At 42.5% G+C, this 24,508-nt stretch overlaps 1 protein-coding gene across 22 annotated transcripts in view; it reads right to left on the bottom strand.

Annotated features, from left to right (window-relative positions):
• Cspp1 (centrosome and spindle pole associated protein 1) overlaps window positions 1-24,508 on the bottom strand; it is a 104,291-nt gene that overhangs the window by 78,002 nt on the left and 1,781 nt on the right. For 14 of the 22 annotated variants that reach the window (XR_013048924.1, XR_013048925.1, XR_013048926.1 and 11 more), the window contains exons 2-3: window positions 14,386-14,494; window positions 11,542-11,641 (exon numbers count right to left, since the gene is read on the bottom strand). Coding sequence is in view for 19 of the 22 variants with exons in the window: in XM_076563686.1 (XP_076419801.1) it covers window positions 11,542-11,641; window positions 14,386-14,494 (209 nt within the window). In the remaining 3 variants the exon portion in view is untranslated. Of the gene's footprint in view, window positions 1-11,541; window positions 11,642-14,338; window positions 14,495-19,144; window positions 19,260-24,290; window positions 24,409-24,508 lie in introns of those variants that run through there. The other 8 variants (XM_076563694.1, XM_076563700.1, XM_076563692.1 and 5 more) reach the window with 4 other exon arrangements.

Below are 24,508 nucleotides of genomic sequence, written 5' to 3'. Positions count from 1 at the left end.
GGGAGGCAGAGACAAGCAGATCTCTGTGAGTTCGAGGCCAGCCTGATCTACAGATCAAGATCCAGGAAAAGCGCCAAAACTACACAGAGGAACCCTGTCAAGAAGAAGAAAGAAGAAGGAGGAGGAGGAGAAGAAGAAGAAAGAGAAGAACAAGAACAAGAACAAGAAGAAGAAGAAGAAGAACAAGAACAAGAAAGAAGGAGGAGGAGGAGAAGAAGAAGGAAGAAGGAGAAAAGAAAGAAGGAGAAAGAAAGAAGAAGAAAGAAAAAGAAGGAAGAGAAGAAAGAAGAAAAGAAAGAGAGAGAGAGAGAGAGAGAGAGAGAGAGAGAGAGAGAGAGAGCGCGAGCGCAAGCCTGGACTAAATTTGAAGAGAGGGGAATTAAAGACAGAAAACATAAACAATTCTTTACAAGTTTTGTTGTAATGAAGCATCAACTCCAAATGAATTAAGGACCTCAACATAAAACCTGGTACCCTGACCCTGTCAGAGGAGAAAACGGAATATGTGTAGTTGGGTTTTACTTTGGGCCAACCAGCTCCCAAATAAAAACACAGAGACTTATTTTTAATTATGAAGGCTTGACCTTAGCTTAGGCTTGTCCCACTAGCTCTTTTAACTTAATTAACCTGTTTTTATTCATCTGCATTTTGCCTTGGGGCTTTTTTTTACCTTTCTTTCATTCTGAATGTCCCAAGTTCCCACTTCCTGGTGTCTCCCTGGAGTCTCTTTTTCTTTCTCCTTTTTTCCTCTCAAGCCTAAATTCCTCTTCCTACTTACTCTCCCTGCCCAGTGTCCCACCTATACCTCCTCCCTCTGTTATTGGACATTCAGCTTTTTATTAGACCAATCAGGTGCCTTGGGCAAGCAAAGTAAAACAGCAACACACCTTTACATAATTAAACAAATGCAACACACCTTTACAGTTAAACAAATATCCCTCAACATAAACAAATGCAACACATCTTTACATAGTTAAACAAATATTCCACAACAGCTATGCTATGCTTCCCCCTTATTCACAGTGACAGACATCTGCAGCAAAACAGTGCTTGCTGAACACAACAGCACCATTACACTTACGAAGTCACAGCAGCTATAACTGCATGCACAAAATCAAGACCCAAACACCAAAACGAATGGGAAGACCACAGAGATCTACCCCAGCTGAGAAGTTATTGGCAGCTGACAGGTGCTAGAGGATGATGTGCTAGTTTTCTTCTTGGATGTGGCCCCTCTGTGGCTACACTATCCTCTACCATACACATAGAGACAAGTGGACTCAGTGGGTATTTTAAAAAGAGAACATGAAGTTGGGAGGGGAAAGTCGTGGAGGTGATAGGGAAGGGAATGGAGGGGAGAATGGAGGAGGGTAGACTCAATCAAAACGCATTATATACACATATGAAATTATCAGAAAATAAAAAAAATCAGTATTTTTTTTAAATAATGGTTAAGTTTTATTCACCCAAATTCAGCCACACACAAAAGATTGGATTTTTGCCAAAGACATAAGAGAGCAAGATGAAATCATGCGAGGGAGTTTTATGAACTGGATCCTAGAATTAAGTTGTTTGGGCCAGAATATTTTGTCACCATGACCAAAAGCAACTTGGTAGAGGAAATGGTTTCAGTTTATATTTCCAGGTAACACTCTCTAAGTGAAGGAAGCCGGTGTGGAAACTGCAGCAGGAGCTGAAGCAGCAAGTACGGAGGAACACAGTTCGCTGACTCGTACTCAGCTAGCTTTCTTACATAGCCCAGGCCCACCTGCCTAGGGATGGCGCTGCCCACAGTGGGCTGTGACCTCCCACATCAATCATCAATACAGATAAGTCCTCAGACACTGGCCACAGGCCAATCTGATCAAGGCAATTCCCTCTTCCCAGTAACTCTGGGTTATGGAAAGTGAACACTAAAAACTAACCAGCACAATATGCTCTACTTGGTTTTTTATTTAGAGACTGGGTCTCCTGCAGTCAAGGCTGGCCTGAAACAATCTATATAGCCAAAGACAATCTTGAACTCTTAATCCTGTTCCTACCTTCTTAGTGCTGTGGTAAAGCACTACGACCTCTATTTCCCTAGCAGTGGAATTTTACGCTACTGAGTAAGGTCATGATGTTTTACAAATATTGCAGTCTTTCGTCTTTCTGGTTAGTTTATGCCCACACAGACAAACATGTATACAAATAATTATTTTTCAAATAAAAAGAGATCTCAAATGATTTTTTGGGGGGGAGTTTGGTTTCTCTGTGTAGTTTTGGTGTCCTGGATCTCACTCTGTAGACCAGCTGGCCTTGAACTCACAGAGATCCACCGGGCTGGGATTAAAGTCATGTGCCACCACCACTGGCTCAAATGATCAATTGATATACCTCAAGGTCTTAGAAAAATGGGAACAATATAAACTGGAAAACAGATACAATAAATAATAGAGATCCTGGTGTAAATTAGTGAAATAATGACTAAAAAAACAAACAAACCCAAGCAAGAAAAGACTTGGTTCTTTAAAAGAAAATAAAACTGACAAATCCCCAACCAAATTAACCCAAAGAAAGTGGGAAAAAAAAAAGAATCAAATTAATAAAATTAAAAATGATAAAGTAGAGGTTATTATGGATTCCAATAAAATAGAGTCACTAGGGTGTATTTTGAAAGAATTTTCACAAAATGCTGAAAAATCTGTAAAAAGTATATAAATTCCAACACACAGATGACCTGCCAAACCTAAATCAAGATACAACTTAATTAGATCCATAATAATCAAAGACATTCCCAACGAAGAAGAGTCTACCACCAAATAATGCCACTACCAAACCGAGCTGATACCAGTGTCCCTCAAATTGTCCCATAAAATAGAAAGAGAAGAACAGTATGAAACTCATTCTTTGAAGGCAACATCACCCTGATGCCAAAACCATTTTAGAACACAAAAGAAAACTATAGATCAATTTCCCTGATGAACATGGATACAAACATTCTTGCAAATTAAACTCAAGAACACATAAGATCATACACACCATGACTGGGCTGGCTAGTTTTTCATCAACTTGACATAAGCTGGAGTCATCTGTGAAGAGGGCACCTAAATTGAGAAAATGTATCCATCAGACTATCTTTTAAGTCTTGGGTATTTACTTGATTAATGATTGATGTGGGAGGTCACAGCCCACTGTGGGCAGTGCCATCCCTGGAAAGTGATCCTGTGTTATGGGATAATCTTTTTGTACACTGTGAAGATGTGTCTCTGCCAAGACACCTTCTGATTGGTTTAATAAAGAGCTGAATGGCCAGTAGTTAGGCAGGAGAAGATAGTCAGGATTTCAGGGCAAAGATAGGAACTCTGGGTTAGAATTTGACATGGGGAATTTGCCAGTCAGACATGGAGGAAGTGGGATGCACAGTACTGAACAGAGGTAACAAGCCACGTGGCTGAAGGTAGATTAATATAAACATGTTAATTTAAGTTGTAAGAGCTAGTTGGGAACAAACCTAAGTTAAGGTCAAGCACAATTAATATTAAGTCTCCGTGTCATTATTTGGGAGCTGGCAGTCCAAAGAAAGTCCTGTTACAGTCCTGGGTTAAGAAACCAAGCTGAAAAGCCATCAAGAGGATGACACTAGGACATATTACTCCTTCAGGGTTCTGCTTCAGTTTCTGCCTCTGGTGCCTGCTCTGACTTGCCTTCAGGGTGAACTATAAGCTGTAGACTTAAAAATCCCTTTCCTCCCCAGGTTGTCTTAACATAGTACCAGAAAGCAATCATTTCAAGGATGCCAGATTGGTTCAACATATACAAATCCATAAGTATAATTCATTATATTAATTGACTTATGAACAGAAATTACATAACCACCTCAATCAATGTAAAAAGGGCTTTTTTACAAAGTTCAACATCCCTTGATTAAAAAAAAGTCCTGAAGAAATTAGAAATAGAAAGAACAGGTTTCAACACAATAAAACTTTAAGACACTGAATAAAGAAAATGAAAAAGAGAGCTCATACTCTATTGTGGAAAATGCTATATTACCAAAACTATCTACAGATACAATGCAATCCATACCGATCCTAACAACATTGTCACAGAAAAAAAAAAGTTAGAATTCATGTTGAAAGGAAAAGGTCTCGAATAGCTAAAGCAATCCCTTAGTGGAAAGTGCCATGCTGGAAGAGCATAAAACCTGATCCTAAAATATATAACTGAGCCTGGCAGTGGTGGTGCACACCTTTAATCCCAGAGGCAGAAGCAGGTGGATCTCTGTGAGTTCAAGGCCAGCCTGGTCTACAGAGCAAGTTCCTGGAGCCAAATATATACAGAGAAACCCTGCCCCTCCCCCCAAAAAATTATTTTACTGAGCCATAGTAACAAAAATGTCGGGGCTGGAGAGATGGCTTAGTGGTTAAAAGCACTGACTGCTCTTCCAGAGAGAGGTCCTGAGTTCAATTCCCAGCAACCACATGGTGGCTCAAAACCACCTGTAATGAGATCTGGTGTCCTCTTCTGGCATACAAGGACACATGCAGACAGAACACTGTATGCATAATAAATACATAAATCTTTAAAATACAATGCCATGGTACAGGCACAAAAACAGACATCCAGGAGCTGAGGAAATAGCTCAACAATAAAGCACCTGCCTTGCCAGAATAAGGGGAAAAAAAGGTGGGGCATAGCAGTGAGCTCCTGATACCCAACACAAGCAAGACTGATAACCAACTCAAACAAGACAGAGAAAGAAGAATCCGGGCTGGAGAGATGGTTCAGAGGTTAAGAGCACTGGCTGCTCTTCCAGCAGTCCTGAGTTCAATTCCCAGCAACCACGTGGTGGCTCACAACCATCAATAATGAGATCTGGTGCCCTCTTCTGGCTTACAGGCATACATGCAGGCCGAACATTGTATACATAGTAAGTAAATAAATCTTAAGGAAAAAAGAAGAATCCCCCAGTCTTGCTACCCAGCCACTAGCCAAATCAGCAAGCTCCATTCAGTGAGAGTCCCCATCTAAATAAAAATATGATAAAGAGGAACAGAGAGATGGATCAGTAGTCAAGAGTACTTGCTCTTCCAGAGGACCCAAATTTAGTTCCCAGCACCCACATCAACAGCTCACAACTGCCGATAGTTTCAGCTTGAGGGGAACTGACCCACTCTTCTGGCCTCCACAGCTCCACAGGCATCTGCACTCACAGCATCCATAGACACATAAAATTTAAAAACCAAATTTTGTGAGATTATTTGCTAGGTGTGATAGTGCATGACTTTAATCCCATCACTCAAAAGACAGAGGCAGTTGGGCTATACAGTGAGAGCCTGTCTTCCAAAAAGAGATTAAAAAAAAGATAAAGAATAATAAATTGTAACAGTTGCATACATGTACGCATGCACAGGCATACACACAAACCCACCACAGGGATAGGGGCACAGCACAACCCCAATGGAACACAGAAGACCCAGAAATAAATCCACATAGCTGCAACTACTGAATTTTGACAAAGCTGTAAACACACACATACATACACACACACACACACACACACACACACACACACACACACACACACACACACACACACTGGAGAAAGGGCAGCCTCTTTAACAAGTGGTGCTGGTAAAATCAGATTTCCACATGTAGACTAATAAAACCAAATCTATTTCTCTCATCCTGCACAAAAATCAATTTAAAATGGATCAGAGACCTTACTATATGACCTGAAACTCTGCAAGTCTAATGGAAAGCATAGCAAAAACACTTCAAGACATAGGATAGGCAAGAATTTCCTGCGCAGGACTACCCCAATAACTCAGAAGTAATCCAACCAGTGACAGATGGGATGACACTGAATCACGAAGCTGCTGCACAGGAAAGGAAGCAATCGGAGTGGAGAGGGAGCCTAGAGAAGGGCACAGGCCTCTGCCAATGACACATCACAGGATTCCTATCCCGGGTAGAGAAACAACTGTGAAAACGCAAACCCGCCAAAGGGCAACCCATCCAGTCTCTAAACGGGCTAGTAAACTGAAAAGGGAATTCTCTAAAGAAGCAATAAGAACAGCCAATTATTCAAGGACCAGTGAGATGGTTCAGCAAGTGAAAAACCCTTATCCAGAAAGCCTGATAACCTAACTTCAATTCCTGGATCCCATGGAGAGGGAGAATTCAATCTCCTGAAAACAGTCCCTGATCTTCACACAGATGCCCAGATTCTCATGTCCACATTTCATACACATACACAGTAATAAATACAGTTAAAAACAAGAAGAAGATGTGTTTAGGGGCCAGGGAGATGGATCCCAGGCCTGACAAGCCTCCATTCAATTCCATACAATCAAAGGAGAGAAGTGATTTCCACAAGTTGCTCTCTGACCTCTAGAAGATTGCCACCCCCAAATAATAAATAAATATAATGTATTCTTTAAAAGACGTTCAGCTTAAGGTTAAGGGAGCACAGGGAAGAGCAACAGGGAGGAGGAGCAAATGAAAACAAATATAATGACATACATACATATATAAAGACTCCATAATGAAAAACATTACCTTGTCTACTAATGTAAAACTGTATTTAAAAAAAAAAATCTATGTGAGAACTACTGATGTGCTGACCTTCACAAAATTTATCAAAATATTAATAACTCCTATTGTCACTTATAAATGCATAGGGTAAGCTAAAAACAGCAAAACTGGAGACTAAAGAGATAGCTCGGCTTGTAGAGTATTTGTCTTGCATATATGAAGCCCTGAAATCAACCCCCAGACCACCACATAAACCTGCACATGGAATAGCTATTTACTTTAACAACTGTTAATTTCATTAAGCTGTGTTTTAGAGCTTCCTATGTGTAAATCTTAAATATTTTGCTGTTTGATGGTTTTCTGAATTCATTTTGTACTTTTTATCCTGAGTCCTCTGAACTTGGCAAATGCATTTATTGTTCTAGCAATGTTTGTGGATTCCTCAAGATTTTCTACACAAGAAAGCATGCCATCTGCAAATAAAGGCAGTTTTACTTCTGAGTTCTCTAAATCACTCTCAAGAAGTACTGAACTGGCTAGGCAATGGTGGCGCACGCCTTTAATCCCAGTACTCGGGAGGCAGAGCCAGGTGGATCTCTGTGAGTTCAAGGCCAGCCTGGTCTACAGAACCAGTCTAGGAAAGGGACCAAAACTACATAGAGAAACCCTGTCTAGAGAAAAGAAAAAAAAAAAAAGTACCAAACTTGAGGAGGCAGTAGTTTCCCCAGCTCCATTCAATTCCATACAATCAAAGCAGAGACGTGATTTCCACAAGTTGTTCTCTGACCTCTAGAAGATTGCCACCCCCAAATAATAAATAAATATAATGTATTTTTTAAAAGACGTTCAGCTTAAGGCTGAACATCCCCAGTATGGCCAGCTGGGAAGAAATGAAAGTAGTCTGTGGACTTCTGGACTTAATCCTGATGTCCAAAGTCAGGGATGGCTTCAAACTCTCAAATCTCCTGCCTCAGCCTCCCAAGCAGGTATATACCACCATACCAGCCAAGCTCTACTGTTTGTTTTGGGGAGTGGGAAGGAGAGGAAAAGTAGGGGAGGAAGAGAAGGAAGGGGGTGGGGGGTGGAGAGAACGTGTGTGTGTGTGTGTGTGTGTGTGTGTGTGTGAGAGAGAGAGAGAGAGAGAGAGAGAGAGAGAGAGAGAGAGAGAGAGAGAGAGAGAGAGAGAGAAAGAGAATATGTTACTAGGGTTGGAACTCAGGTCTTCGTAAACGTGTGACAAACACCTCACCACTGAGCTACATCTCCAGGCCTTTGTGTAGGATACTCTTGTGGCAAATTTGCCTCTTAAACACTGAAGTTTATCTAGTCCAAATCTAGGTACTTGGTTTCAGAAGACATTATAATCTACCTTAAATCTTTTTAGAAGTATATCATCATTATCTTAAAGAAATGAATTTGCAAAATCATAAAATTTTTTGTTACTTGGTATTTAGACATTAAGCCATCGAAAGCTTTCACTGACAAAATGAGTATTTGGGGTTCATATATTACTGATTACTACTACTGTATTTAACTATGATGTCACAGACTTTAAGATGATACATCATTTCCAAATTGACCTGTATTAGATAAGAATTTAAGATCACCCTACACAGGGGAGACACCATTTGAGGCAGGTTCTCTTTACTGTTCGCCACTACATATGTATTCCAGGCGAGTGGCCAGCAAGCTTCCAAGAATTCTGTTTCTGCCTCCTATCTCACCCTAGGAGCACTGACGTCACAGATGTGAGGCACCATGCCAACTTCACCTGGGTTCTTCAAGTCCCACTCCAGGTCCTCACACTTGCATGGCAAACACTCTACCCACTGAGCCAGCTCCCCAAACCCACACTGGCATAATTTTAATGATACAAGTAATCCAGTTTGAAACTACAAAACAAGATAAATTTGTGCTGGCTAATTTCATGTCCTTTTGACTCAAGCTAAAGTCATCTGAGAGGAGGGAATCTCAATGGGGGAAAAAATGCCTCCATAAGATCAGGCTACAGGCAAGCCTGTAGAGCATTTTCTTAATTAATGGGGAGGGCACAGCCCATTGTGGGTAGGGCCACCCCAAGGCTAGTGGTCCTGAGTCCTACAAGAAAGGAGGCTGAGCAAGCCAAGAGGAACAAGCCAGTAAGCAGCAGCCCTCCATGGCCTCTGCAGCAGCTCCTGCCTCATGTTCCTGATCTGTTTCAGTTCCTGCCTTGACTTCCCTCAATGGACTGTGTGATTCAAGATATGTAAGCCAAATTAACCCTTTCCTCCCCAAGCGCTTTGGGTCACTGTATTTTATAATTGCAACAGTAACCCAAAGCAGGACAAAGTTGTAGAGCATTCTTTAGTAATATTCAATGTAAATCAAACCTAGCTATTTTAGTTGAGGATTTTTAAAAGGTCCCATGAAAATTAAACTCCATATTCCCAAGAGAACTGACTTTATTTCTAGAATGAGAACACTCACTCATTCACTCAAAATATCTTTTATAAGCAAGTAAGTGCCAAGCCTTGTGCCAGCCTGCAGAAATAGTTCCCCAGCAGAAATGAGCACCCCACCCAACAGTGAAAGCTAAAACTAGACAGGAGGAGAAGCCACTGAAGCGTCTGACACACAGGTTAATATATCAGATTCATTTCTAGAAAAGATGCCAAACAGCATGCAGAGACGTAATAGGGCTGCACAAAAAGAACACCAGGAGGTCATCAAAGCACTAGAGAATGGAAACCTGAAGACAATATCAGTGGGATTAGAGAAACATGAACTAACTCGACAGTAGGAATTCTATTCTATTCAGTCCACTGTCCCTCCTAATCATCTGATGTGACAAGCAAAGGAAAAGGGGAGTCAGGAATGAGGAAGCAGCTCGCTAAGAAGGCAAGCATCAGAAAACCTGAGAGGCCATGATAGCCACGCAGAAGCATCCAGTCAGTAGGAAGTAAGAAGTTCATTAAAGAAATTGGGGTGGAAATAAGATTCAGAAGAAACTGAGATTTGAGTACAGATTTTCAAATCAGATTAATACTGTTTGGAAAACACAACGTCCTGTGAGTGGACGCAGTCACTTGGGGAGTTGTGAAGCAAAGGTCGGAACTCTTAAGTCACTCCCATTGAAGAACAGACAAAGGCTGCTGCATATTCTACTTTAGAATAATACTTGTATATAAGGGACAAAAAATAACTCCCTTGCAGAAGACATAAAACACAAGGAAACATTATTATTCGTGGCCCAACTACATGTCAATTATCTCTTCATACATATTCAATTACTGTTCACAACAACTTGGGAGACATTGAAAAAAAATAAACATGCCACATCACAAAAGCATGTCAAGCCAATCAAGTCAAACTGTAACCCCAGAATTTCAGTGATTTTGCCTGAACTTAATGACTTAGTATCTAAAATAATCTATTAAATCTTTTAATTATCCCTTAGAATTTTAATTCATACAAATTTCAAATAAGAAAATAATCCAACTTATTGTATTTTATATTTATATCTTTAATTTTATTGTTATGAATGTTTTGCCTGCATGTATGTCTTTTCACTATGTGAGTGCCTGGTCCCAGTGGATGTCAGAAGAGGGCATGAGATCCCTGAAGTAGGAGTTACAGGCAGGCATCTATCTATAAGCCACTATATGGGTGCTGGGAATTGAACCCGAGTCATCTACAAGCCAGTGCTCTTAACCACTGAGCCATCTCTCCAGCCCCGAGTATTATCCATCTTACTTTATAGTTAATGAAACTAATGAGTTTAGAGATTAAGAAAATTTACTAGCCGGGCGGCAGTGGCACACGCCTTTAATCCCAGCACTCGGGAGGCAGAGCCAGGCAGATCTCTGTGAGTTTGAGGCTAGCCTGGTCTACAGAGCAAGATTCAGGACAGGCACCAAAACTACACAGAGAAACCCTGTCTAGAAAACCAAAACAAAAAAGAAAATTTACTAAAATATAATAGCTCATTTCCCCAAAGTTGCGTATCAGCTAATAATTTGTAAGAATCAAACTTGAGCTACCTATATATCTGATACCAATACTAGGACAATCACTTTGAGTTGTATTTATTTATATTAATTAATTAATTAATTATTTATTTATTTATTTATTTATTGTGTATACAATGTTCTGCCTGCATGTATGCTAATATTTAGTTTTTAAAAAGTTTCCAAATACTTCATACTAAGACATAATTTTAAAAATCAGTATGGGTGTAGTATTAATTTTATAGTTCCAATCTGGTCATCAACAATAGAAAGATGGTCCTTGGGCTGAGGAGCTTAATGGGTGAAGAGCTTGCCATGAGGCCCTGAGTTCAATCCCTAGCACCTATATAGAAAACTGGGTGTGGTACAGGCTTGGAATCAGGAAGAAACGAGTGGAACCCACCCTCTGCAGTACGGCCAACAAGCACAGTCCAACTGGCAAGCTCAGTTCCCGGTCGGTGACCCTATCTCCAAAGTAATCTCTGCTGTGGAATTACACCCAAGGATGGCCTCTGGTCTCCATGTGACAATTACACACGCACATCCACACAAAACATGGTCCCGAATAACGTTTCATATACTCTATACTTGCTTGACTCTTTCTTATTAAAATGATGGATTTGTATACATATATGCACACCACTATGTGGGGATGTGTGCTAGGGATGAGACTCAGGTCCTCAGACTTGGTGGCGAGCATCCTGACCAGCTGAGCCATCTTGCCAGGCCCTCTGAATTCTAAACAAAGCAAGTCTATCATTTTTAATCACCAAAACGGCTCTCTCATGAAAAACACACACTCAAAACTTTCTTAAATTTTGTTACTAATTTTTAGTATGTCACACAGTTTCTAATATTATTTCCATCAATCACAACCAGAAAGTTCTCCACGTTATATTTCATATGCAGTCTGTATTGCCATATGTAAGATTCCAAAGTAAAGTTCCAAAGAAATCTCTTTTTCCTGGAGAAACAAACCTCTTTCACAGTGTCCTGCTAAGTCAATCTTAAAATCAGCTCTACAAATGCAGTACCATACCTAAGGATCCCTTGGGCTGCTGGCTGTTCGGTGGTATGTTCTCCTTAGCCATAGAGATTAGTATTTTGCTGCTTTCAGAGAGTTTCTCTGGTGCCTTTCCCTGGAAAAGACAAGATATTTACAAATCAAAGGGGAATGCCACAAAATGTACAATTCATCTCAAAATTTATTCAACATACTAAATAACTTAGAAAAAAATTACACAGCACAGGGATTGAAGTAAAGTTTGAGAAAGTAACAGAAATTACTTACATACTGTAACACCTGTTCTGGTACCTAACTCATTCTCTTACAAAGAAGTGAATCTCTATGAAATGCCAGGCACTGTGCCTGACACTAGAAATGTAAGAGTAAAGCGGAAAGCTTCTGTTATAGAGTTTATACACTGCTGGGGGGGGGGGGGGGGCAGAAAAGAAACATAATAGTTAGTTAGACTGCATGATGTTCAGAGTGGGCATGAGGAGACAGTTCAGTCAGTCAAGTGCGCTCTCTGCAAGCTGGAGGACCAGAGCTTGGATTCCCAACATCCAAGTAAAAGCCAGGCCCAACAGATGTGTCTGTAACCTGAGCTCAGGGGAATCAGAGACACATAGATCTTGAAGTTCATCAGCCAGGCAGCAGAGCTAATTCTATAAACTCCAGGCTGAGTGAGAGGTCCCCATCTCAAAAACAGAAGGTGGTAGTAATAGAGGAAGACACCTACTGTGGACATCAGGCTTCCTTCCGAATGCACTTGTGGACACCCACATGAACATATACCTCTCTCGTCTCTCTCCCTCCCTCTCCCCTCTCCCTCTCTCTGTCCCCTCTCCCCTCTCCCTCCCTCTCCCCTCTCCCTCTCTCTGTCCCCTCTCTCCCTCTCCTTCTCTCCCTCTCTCCCTCCCTCCCTCCCTCTCCCTCTTTCCCTCTCCCTCCCCTCTCTCCCTCTCCCGACAGGGAGGGTCCTTGAAGACAAAAGACAGATCAAGATTGAAAGGCCCAGATACACTGAGGGAAAGCCTGCAAGGCCCCAACACGCAGTGAGTCTTAAACTAGTACATAAAGGTCATTTAATAAAGCTGTAAAGTAACACACTCAAACATGCAAACTCATCCTCGTATATCAAATAACTATGAGTGTGCCCTGCCACTGGGTGAGGGCACCAACCTGAATCCACCTGTGTCTACCTGAACAAACTACTTAACTCCTTTTAGCCTCATTTTCTTCATCTCTAAAACAAAACAAAATGCCTCTACTTGATAAAGATGTTATGACTAAATGAAATGCTATACACATGAAATGCTACACACAGCTACTAATGTAACGCCTTGCACACGGCAGACTCTCTGGAAGGAAGACAGCCACAGGCAGTGCTTAAAAGAACGAGCACTTACTGTCTACCAACTCCAGCATCTCATCTCATTAACTTCCCAATGCCTCAGTTTACCTACCTAAATAATTATAATTAAGAAATAGAACATTGAAATATAACCTTTTAAGGCTATGCCATATCCATATTTACCACTCATATGTTAACCTAGATAAATAAAATTTATATAGATAACTTATAGATAAAATTGATATATAAAATAATTATCTGATGATAATTTGGTTATCTCTGTGTGGGACAGATGCTAACCCAGATGAGACACTGGTAAAAAGGTAAGGCAGAGATGACTTGGGCGAGCCATTCTATACAGACATATGGTACAGATGGTGTCTTGTCACCACACACTGAGTCCGTGAGGGACGACCCCCGTCTGCATCAGAGCAGTTCCCAGAGCCCAGGATGGCTCCTAGCACAATCTCAGTATTGGCTAAACGAATCCGTCACTCATGTCAAAATGAAAAACAATTTAAGAGAACTTTCCAGCATTGCTTTTCAGAAACAACTATTAACATACTTGTTCTAGAAAACAAAGAGTACTGTTGTGGGATATTTGTACACTGTGTGAAGACGTAATTTGGTATAATAAAAAGCTGAATGGCCAATAGCTAGGCAGAAAGTATAGGAAGAATTTCCAGGGAGAGAGAAAGGAGGAGAATCTAGGTGCACAGGGGACACCAGGAGACATGGAGAGAAAACAGAAGGTGCAAGATGGAAGAGAGGTAATGCCACATGATAGAAGGTAGATTAATAGAAATAAGTTAAGTTATAAGAGCTAGTTAGGAACAAACCTAAGCTACAGGCCAAGCTCTCATAATTAATAAGAAGTCTCTGTGTCATTATTTGGGTGCTAGCTGGAGGGACAGAAAAGATTTGTTACATAGTACAAAATAAATTACTCCAAAAAATTTACTAATACTATATAAAAATGTATTTACTCATTAAATACTCTTTTTCACATAAAAATCTGAGAACTTGCTTTTACATCTTAACTTCTGGTCCTTCTGACTCCTATTCATCTTGGTAAAACATATTAAAACTCCAACTAAAGAGAATATTGTGAGATATAAAATCCCACCAAAAATGAACTCAGAATCTCCCAATTCCCGTCTAGTCAGGCTCTCCAAATCAGAACAAGGGTGTGCTCATCAAATCAAGCACAAGACGGGAGGGTCTCACTGGTGGGGTCTCTGAGATGTGTCAGTGCAACATGCCTGGCTGGTGTTTTCACTGCTGGCTGGGGGGTGGGAGGGTGGGGGGGGGGTATTTCTATGTTTGTTTGTTTGTTTGTTTGTTTGTAAGGTAGGGTCTCACTATGTAGCTCCGACTAGCCTGGAATTCCTGTTGTATAGATCAGGCTAGCCTTGAACTCACAGCAATCCACCTGCTTCTGCCTCCTAAATGCTGGGATTAAAGAAATGTACCACCCACATCCAAGTTGATGGAACAAGTTGCTGCCAGACAGTTACTAATCTTGCCTTCATTTCCATGTAAGGTGGATCACCTTCCAGTTCTGCTTTGTCTCTGGCCAGTTTTGCTTTCTGCTCTTCAATAAATTCATCCAAGCTATCTGTCATTTTGTAGTTTCTGAAAAAAAGAAAAGTCTTCAATGAGTACAACTATATTGCAGTGTTTTAAGCTAAAGTATTAAGACAACGTCTTCGTCCACATTTAGTACTGAATCTCAATCACATTGAGAACCTCGAACTCAAGCATGCACATAAACAGTCTGTCTCTTCGACCTTCCCATAAAGCCTACAATGCAGGTTACAGCACAGAAAAAGAAATGCAGTCAAAGGAGTTTATCCCCAGGCATGAAAACTTCACAATGAAAACATTCTATACAATTATGTAACTAAAAAATTTAACAAATGAAATCAAGTCATTAGCATAATCCATATTCACACAATCAAAAAACAAAAAGGAAATAGACAAAAAACAAATCTTTAAAACACTTTTCTCTGAAAAACTGTTATTGGAAATTAATTTTTAGCTGGGCCATGGCAGGGCATATCTTTAATCCCAGCACTCCGGAGGCAGAAGCAGGTGGATCTCAGGTTTCCAGAGCAGCCTGGTCTACATAGTGAGTCCCAGGAAAGCCAGGGCTACACAGAGAAACCATGTTTCAAAAAACCAAAAGAGGAGGAAATTAATTTTGAACTCAGAGTTACTAAGCTAATACCAAGAACCTTGTTAACCAACCCTTACTGTTTTACCAATCCTTTTACCAACCTTACTGTTAAGATTTTGCCCTTCTTGCTTAATCCTCTGCTTGTCTACAAAACGCTACTCTCTGAATACACACACAAATCGAACTTTTTCTAAAATTATGCAGAGTGAATTACATACATTGCCCTTTGTCACACAACTCTCCAAGATGTATTCCTTGAGAACTAGCTTGAGCCAGAGATGTATTCGGCTCAATGTCTGCCTAGTACACATAAAGCTCTGGATTCAATCCCTAACACAGGTGAGGAAAGGGGAGGGGAGTACTTTCTTCAATGACTTTAACATAGTATCAAATAATGAGCAACTAAGCATACACTGATTTTTTCCCCAGTACTGGAAATTGAATCTGGCTTCACTACATGCTAGGCAAAGAACTCTACCACAGTTCTATCCCGTCTTTCAAATAAACCACTATTAGTCTTTGCAGCCTTTTTTCTCTTTAATATTCAAACTTAGACTACTGGGGCTCAACTGAAAGTTATGTGAGGATATAATGTACTTGTGACATAGAATAAGAATATCTGGGACTGGAGAGATGGCTCAGAGGTTAAGAGCACTGACTGCTCTTCCAGGGGCCCTGAGTTCAATTCCCAGCACCCACATGGTGGCTCACAACCATCTGTAATGAGATCTGATGCCCTCTTCTGTATTCATAATAAATAAATAAATAAATATTAAAAAAAAGAATATCTGATGTTGCTATTTCTCAAGAAGGGAATTTGGAATGCTAACAAATACAAGAAGAAGCATAGGAATGCCTTCTATCTGTCTCAATTTCTAGAGAATAATTAGGGCAAATAATGTTCCATATCTCAAGACATTTTTCTTAAAACAAGTAACATTGATGTGCTTTATATAACCTTGAACATGCTGCCTGTGAAGTGGGCTTCTCTGCTGAACTGTAAACTCATAACTCTGTTATCAAGGAGATGTAATAATAAAATTGAGCCCATGCAAACTGCTCAAGTTCTCAGCTGCCTTGAATCCCCAGGTTCCCCACTTCAGTTCTTCCAGTATTAATTCAGAGCCTGGTCAACCTCTTCTCCCAGGAGATGGGGCAAGTAAGAAAAGCACATCACAGCCTGATCTACAGAGCGAGTTCCAGAACAGCCAGGGCTATTACACAGAGAAACCCTTTCTCAAAAAAAAGGGAGGGAGGGAGGGAGGGAGGGAGGGGGGAGGGGAGGGGAGGGGAGGGGAGGGGAGGGGAGGGGAGGGGAGGGGAGGGGAGGGGAGGGGAGGGGAGGGGAGGGGAGGGGAGGGGAGGGGAGGGAGGAAAAGAAAATCTTATCAATCTTCAAAGAAAGACTACAAGGTTAACAAATATACTGGGAAATTGAACATAGGAAAACCAAAATCTGAGGAAAAAACAAAATCATTAAATAAATTATTAGTCAAGTACAAGGAACATTAGAAAAATACATTTAAAATTAATTGAAAATCCCACTGCCCAGCGTGGGCTACCTATTAGTTGTAGGTCAGCAAAGGCCCTCAACTGCCCACCACCCAAAACAACACAGGCTATTGCCACATTCCACTGTTCTACCTCAAGCCTTAACATTTTTCAATACAAACCTATTATCCTTTTTTTTTAATAGCTCATTTCCCACCTGAAGTTTGTCTGAATTTCTCTATGAATAAATTGAGTTTCCATTCTCAGCAGGAATATTACTAACAAGATATGTCTTTGTCAAGGTGTCATTAGTAGAGACACATGGACTGACTACTACTTGCCCCTTACTAGTGAGGCCATTTTATTACCTGGTCAATTTCTCTACTACTTTTCTCACGTTAACAACAAGCAGTCTTCATAGAACTCTTTATAGACTAAGTAAATATCTTATTCTTGATCTAAATCTTCCCCTTACATTTTTAATTGATTAAATCTCCAAGTTAGAGACTACAAAATGCCTCTAATTCCACCACTGACTACACATTTATTTACCAGTCAACACTTAACCTATTGCAAGCAAAATTCCTACATTTATTTATCAGCTTGTCATCAAGACAGAATCTCAAACTCCTTTATTAACAAGATTCTTATTTTAAATTCACAAGCTGTAGTTTAAACTGAGAAATAACTCATACACCATAAAACTCAACCACTTTATTTACCAGTACTAGTGAGTTGTAGTGAAATCATGGCTGTTCAGTTATCACTACAATTGCAATTTACAATGCTTCCATCACCTCAGTGTGACAGGTAGTGTATGTTTCTGGACAAGGTCAACAAATCCCAGAGGTATTTGCCATGTAAATGTAGCAGGTAAGAAAATCCCATCAGTCATCAAAGACTATGAAGTTAACAAATATACAGGGAAAGAGGATATAGCAAAAGTAAAATCTGAAGCCGGGCAGTGGTGGCACACGCCTTTAATCCCAGCACTCGGGAGGCAGAGGCAGGCGGATCTCTGTGAGTTCGAGGCCAGCCTGGGCTACAGAGTGAGTTCCAGGAAAGGCACAAAGCTACACAGAGAAACCCTGTCTCAAAAAAACAAAAAACAAAAAACAAAAAACAAAAAACAAAAAAAAAAGGTAAAATCTGAGAGAAAACAAAATCATTAAACAAATAATAATCCAACACAAGGAACATTAGAATAGTAAACTAAAAATTCAATGAAAATCCCTTGCTGGGGGTGGGCTACCTCCCTTTAAGTTGTTGGTCAGCCAAGGCCCTCAACCCCCAAATAATACAGGCTACTGCCACAGCTATTGGTTGCCCACAAGAATGGAGGAAATAAGACTTCATCACTGAAGACACAGCATGTTTTGATTACAGGACAGAGAAATCCAGATGGAACTAAGCTGGAAGCTTCCTCCTCGTTGGTTGCTTTCACTGTATCAGAGAGAAAACCTCAATGGTCTTTCCAGCCCCAAACCCTCCATGCTACAATACTGACCTGTAGGGCACTGGTACAGTAAACAGTGGCATAGTATTATGGGGACAACAACTGCTTTCTATGTGGTTCTCAGGCCCCCTCCACAAGAGTGAATTCAAGAATGGCAGTGTGAATCTGATCAAAAGCCTGTGGCTAGAACTGTCACAAGCACAAGCGGAAAGGCTATGGCTGTTCTTCTGTTAACCCTAGTGTGCCCATCAAATTGCCTTCTAAATGTGTGTGTGTATCCACAGATTGGCGCTGATGTTAGAAACTTTTCTCACGGCGAGCAGTGGTTACTGTAAAAACTAGTCAGGGTATTGAGAGAATGAAACTTCTGACTGCTCAGTCGTAATGAATGGGGGGACATCTCCACCACCCCAACAAATCTCAGGGAACATCACAGAAGAGGACGTAGAATGAGTCTAAGAGCCAGAGAACGGGACAGTCTTGTGGAACACTGTATTCTGGCCATGAACTCATAAAAACTTGCACAGATCTGCCCCAGATCTGGCCCGGCAGTGTTCTGTCGTGGAAGAGGAAGGGCACTTGGGTCCCACTCCGCCATGAGGATCTATAGGCAGCTCGTGGTTGCTGGGGGAGAGGGAGACGTCAACATGTAGCCACTGGTAAGTTACCCATGCTCCTGTAAGAAAATTTAACTAAACTCACTGGGTCATTTAAAAAAAGACATGAACGTGGAAAGGGAACTAGTTGAAAAAAGGAATAGGGTCAGTGAGAGGGGGACGAAGAGAGGGTCATGGGGGAGTGATTGTGACCAAAACACATTGTTGGGCATGGTGACACATGCCTTCAACCCCAGTACCAGGAGGCAGAGGCATACACCAAGTTCCAGGACAGCCAAGGCTGCATGCTGAGACCTTGGCTCAAAATATAAATTTTAAAACTACATATATCTACAAAAATGTCCTATTTAAAACAGTACTATGTATAGTTAATATATTAATAAAGAACACCATTATAACCTTTATTTGATACCCTAAACCTGACTAGCTTAGCTTGCCCAATGATTTCCCAGATAGTAAGGGCACATACATGCGTAAAATAACCATACAATAACATTTGCCTTATTCAAACAGTACAACCCACACGTCCCAGGCAGACTTACCATGGTAACAAGATGCTGCTGGAAAAGGCAAGCATGAGGAAGCTGGTAGTGCACGCCAGCCTTTGAACCCTAGCACTTGGGGCGCAGAGGCAAGTATGTCTCTGCTCGGTCAACCAGACAGCCGGCTTGTCACAGTCAGTTTCAGGCCAGCCAGGGCTGGCGAGGTGAGGTTTGCTCCACCCCCCACCTCACCCCCAAAAAAACAGCAACAACAAAAAAGACCAAAAGAGCCATGATGCAGGAGAGCCTGTGGACAACCTAACTCAAACTCCAGAGTGTGAAGAGATCAAGAAGGGCAGGTCCCTGCAGATGTTCTGGAGCTCCGAATCTTATTTCAGTTTGAGTTTCCCCCACATGCTGCCTCACTTGTGCTCAACATCAAGGGCAGGCCTTGCTGGGAGACACTAGGTCTCCTGACAGACACACTAAGAAGCACAGGGTCAATAACAACAACAAGTTTTTCCGGCCCCTCTGCAGTCACGCCTCCCCGAACCCGGGAACTAACTAATCATCTCCTATCTACCTCCATAATTCTGTCTAACCCGGAAGTTTCCCAGAAATGGGTCATATAAAAGCTAGACAGCAGAGAGTATGTTTCCTAGTCAGTTCAAGACGAGTTCTTCTATGCCCTGAAACGCAAGCAGTGGAGTGTTACCATCCAGTTGTGACTGGCAACCAAGGACAAAGACAATAACCTGTGCTGTCTGGAAAACCTCCAGAACCTCCCTGACCACTAACTCAAAGGCTACGATGCTGAGCACTGAGATTTTCATTTAATAATCATGTCTTCTGAGAACAGCACAGCCCACCCATTCAAGGTTCCTCCCATCCAAACTCCTTTTTAAAAAACTTCATTTTGTACTTAGCTTAGAAGATGTTATGCAGACCACTGGGGGCAGGGTACCACGGATGGTCCTACCCAGCTAGACCCTGATAGGCATGGTGTGCCCACTACAGCAGTTAGTAGTATGACTGTTATAAACGATAATTAGTTACTTCTGCTTAGATCTGAGGCCGGTTCCACAGGAGTGAGTCCATGACCAGGACTGTAAAGCTGGTCAAAAGGCCATGGCTAAGGAAGGTCACTGGCCCTCGGAGGGAACATACTATTGTTATTATGCTAAGTGGACATGTTATCAGACCACCTGCTAAATATTTGTGTTCATCCCCAGGGATCTGTGTGACTATGCACGTCAGTCAGAGACACTTCTTTCGGCAGGGACTGTTAATACAGACTCACAACTCATCAGTGTAAAAACAGGTGACCTGCGTGTGTGGACCCCAAAGGGACACCAAAGACTTGGGAGCAGCCTGGAAAAGGGGTGAGAGAATCTAAGAGCTGGAGGATGGAGAGAGGAGCTGTGAAATGCTGGGTTCTGGATATGACAGGCTGTTGCTCTCATGAATTCACAACAGCTGTGGTGACCTAAATAAGACCCGTATGTCTCTGTGAATATTATTCACAACTTTTTGAAAAGACTACTTTCTTCACTGAAACTAATTTTGTTGTTCTTGTTTTTAAGAAAGAGTCTCAATACATAGCCCTGACTGGTCAGAAATCCATTACGTGGTCAGGCTGGCCTTGAACTCACAGAGATCCACCTGCCTCTGTCACCAGAGTGCTGGGATTAAAGGTGTGTGCCACCACACTGAACAGAAACTGGAATGTTCGAAAATATATTTTTCTAAACCTCATCAAATTTAGTGAGTAGCAGAATATGTGTCACTAAAGATACAAGGCCTGGAGAGCACACAGAACCCTGAAAACACAAATCAGAGCAAGCTCTCTGGTTTAGTCAAGTTTAGTTTACACACATTAAGTTGGGCCTAGTAAGACATGCTAACAGAAATTTCCAAAGAAGGTTACAAATTCAAGAATCAAATTTAAAGACAGGAACCGCATCAAAGACATTTATTTAAGAGGTACATATTTTACCCAGATATACTGGTACACACCTGTAATGCCAGGGCTCCTACTCAAGACTGAGGCAGAGAGCTTGCAAGTTTAAACTGAGGTGAGGGACTTAGTAAGACGCTGACCCAAAATTTTGGTTTTTGGGTTTCTTTTGGCTTGGGAGGGGTGTGTTTATATTTGAGACAGGGCCTCACTGTGTAGCCCTAATTGGCCTGAAACCCGCTTTGTAGACCAGACTGTCCCTGAACTCACAGAGATCCACCTGCCTCTGCAAATTTTTTTTAAAAGGCTAGGCATGATGACACACGTGACCTTTAATCCCAGCCCTAAGAAGACAGAGGCAGGTGGATCTCTATGAATCCAATTCCTGCCTGCTTTACACAGCAAGTTCCAATACAGCCAGAGCTACAGAATAAAGCCCTGTCTCAAAAACTACATAGAAATTAAAAAGGAACAGGGCTGGGAATGTAATTCAGTGGCAGGGCAGTTGCCTAGCACATACAAGACTCTGCGCTCAATCGCCAATATATGCCATCAAAAAAGAAAAGAATGAACTCTTTTAAGATTCTAGGACAAATCTACAGTAAATAAACACGGTGGGGTGACCCACAAGCAAACGCTGTGCAGTGTCCACCTGAATGAATGGGGAAGAACTGAAGCTAGATAAGCATTTGAAGGATTAGGACCTTACAGTAACTTAGCACCTGTTAGCACAACTTCTGAAACTAACTTTAAGTAACAGTAACCACAATAAAATACACATCTGCAGAGACATATGGATCTGCCTCTATCCCTGTATTATCACAGCCTCGCAAAATTAAACATTCACTTTTAAAAAGCATCCAGGCTGGAGGTGCAGCTCAGAAACAGAGCATGTACATAGTATGCATAAGATTCTGAATCAACGTCCAAAATAAGAAAGGACCTACTTTAACCTCTTTAACCTACTCCAACCTATCTTAACACCACAAAAAAGGAAAAAGCAAGAGGAAGAGGAGAGAAAGGAAGGGGGTAAGAGGGAGGGAGGGAGGGGAAGTCTCTAGATTTAAATCATTGTTAACTGATAGGTGGTTGTCATAATCCAAGTCAACACAAGGGAAAACATGTCCTTTTCTCTCTCACATATTATCCCCAATACGGAAACACGAGGAATGGAACGTGACTCCCCTTGTAAACTAGGGTATTATTCTAGACTGCAAGAGATGCTAGACTTGTGGGGAAGATGGGTAAAATAAGACATGATCCTTGCCCTAATATTTAGATCATATCCCCTGCCACAATGAGTTTAGTCAGTCTAGGATTTGGGGAGCAAATATGAGATAGTTTTAAAGTATTCAGTAAAGATACCAACAATTTAAATATGTCTGGAACTTTCATTAACTATATAGTGAGTGCCAGGATAGCCTGATCATATTATATGGCAAAACACTGTCCAAAAAAAATAGCATTATTGTTGTTGTTGACATTGGGTTTTGGTATGTATGTCTACTTGTTACTGAGCTGGGGTTGTAGCTTAGTTAGGAGATCACTGCCTAGGTGTGAGACACTAGATTCCATCTCCAACAGCTGGTGGGGGCTGATTTTGTTTGGTATGGCAGGTCATACTTAGAACCCCAGTATTTGGGAGGGTGAAGCGTCAACAGCGTAGACTATACTGTGAGACCCTATCTCAAAAATATCATACCCAAAAAATATTAAAAGTATCGGAGGCAGCAGCCTGCAGAAAATGACTCCAGCAAGAGAAAAGGACTAGGGACAGACCCACAGGAAGAAATAAGATATAGTCGGGGGGCAAGAGCGGTACCCGTGTAAGAGCTGTAGTACACAAAGGGAAAGACGAAGCTTCCGTTAATCCACCCAGAAGGGTCTCACAGTCTTTTTCTCCTTACCAGATGGTAGTCACATGAACTGACTATAGGTACATCCATATTTTGACAAATCACTCCAAATTTTGCTAAAAAGCATATGCTATGTTGCTTGGGGGAACAGGACACAAACTTGGGAGTGAATAAATCCAGGAAAGCAGGATTTATTCTTACAAATACACCAGGAGCAGTGACGGCAGGCATGCATGGAGGAGCTTTGGCTATGCGGAATTGTTACTACACGTGCTCCAACACTTCTGTCTACTCTCAGGAGGCACATCACAGCACATTCGGAAGGATGTTAAAGGTGTGGAGAGCTGTCAAGAGGACTCAGCCAATAAAGGTTAGGCTCACAACCAAACGACAGTGTGGAATTTGCTTAAGTCTGTTAAGCCAAGCTTTTCTGAAACCACATTGGGGGGGGGGGGTGTCCTGAAAGCATCCTTGCGTGTTTGCCTTATCTAAACCTATCTGCCCCCTTCCCAGATCATCCTGCGGTAGGAGATTCAAAAGATCTTCTGAATGGGAGCATGTTAGCAGAAAGTTTACAGAAAAAAAGAAAAAGAAAAAAAGGACAGGGGATCATTTTTGCTTATCAACATGAGAAGCCATCTTCCACATAAAATTCAGCTTCTCGGGATAACTGGCTTTCTATAAAGCCTTACACTGTGAAAGGAGAGAGAACTAACTAAAAGTTTTGTCCTCTGACCTCCACATGCACGTCGTGGCCTGCGTTCCGGCCCCCATCTCACACACACACACACACACACACACACTCACACACACACGCACACGCACACACACACACACAGTCAAATCCGAGAAGCCTGTGGAGACAGAGCACACACGCACGCACACACACACACACACACACACCTCATCAAGCAATCACACTGAGAAAACAACACAGCAGATTTCATAGAGATATGGAGATTAAGTGTGACTTGCACAGCGTGAAAACATGAACCAGTCCCCGAGGTGCGAGCACTCAGCGCAGCCGCGGCGCGCCTGCCTGCGGGAAGGCCCAGGAGCCAGCTGTCCCCGGGGCGTCGCGGGTAGCGGGTGCCTCGGAAAGCGTCGACGCGTTGTCAGGCAACCGGCTCCCAACCACCCGGGCGGCCACCCGGGAGTCGGCGGCGGCGCGTGTGCAGGGCACCGCCCCCGGCCTGGCAGCCGAGACCCGCACCGGGGACGGGGCCCGGCCCCGCCTCGCGACCCGCGCCTCCCGACCGACCGACCGACCGCGACCCCTGCCCCTCCGCACCGGCCCCGCGACGCCCCGAAGCTCCCCGGGCCCGCCCGGCAGGCTCGAGCCCCGGCCCCGGCGCGGCGGCCCCGAGCCCCACCCCGCCGCCCACGGACTTACTCCCAGCGACGCGGAGGGAAGCCCGGCCCGGCCCCACAGGCGACGTCGGCGACCCCCGGCGCGGACCAGATAACCGGTCGCCCGCCCTGGCTCCGCCTCCCAGGCCCGGCCCCCGCCCGCCCTCCACCAACCGCCAGGCGCGGCCCCGCCCCCGCGAGCGTGCGGCTGGCCGGGGCCGCGCGGCCGAGGGCGCCCCCTGCAGCCCTGGAGGCCGCACG

This window comes from Peromyscus maniculatus, chromosome 2, assembly GCF_049852395.1.
Source record: "Peromyscus maniculatus bairdii isolate BWxNUB_F1_BW_parent chromosome 2, HU_Pman_BW_mat_3.1, whole genome shotgun sequence".
NCBI lineage: Eukaryota > Metazoa > Chordata > Mammalia > Rodentia > Cricetidae > Peromyscus > Peromyscus maniculatus.
This window is presented reverse-complemented; position numbering and strand designations above follow the sequence as displayed.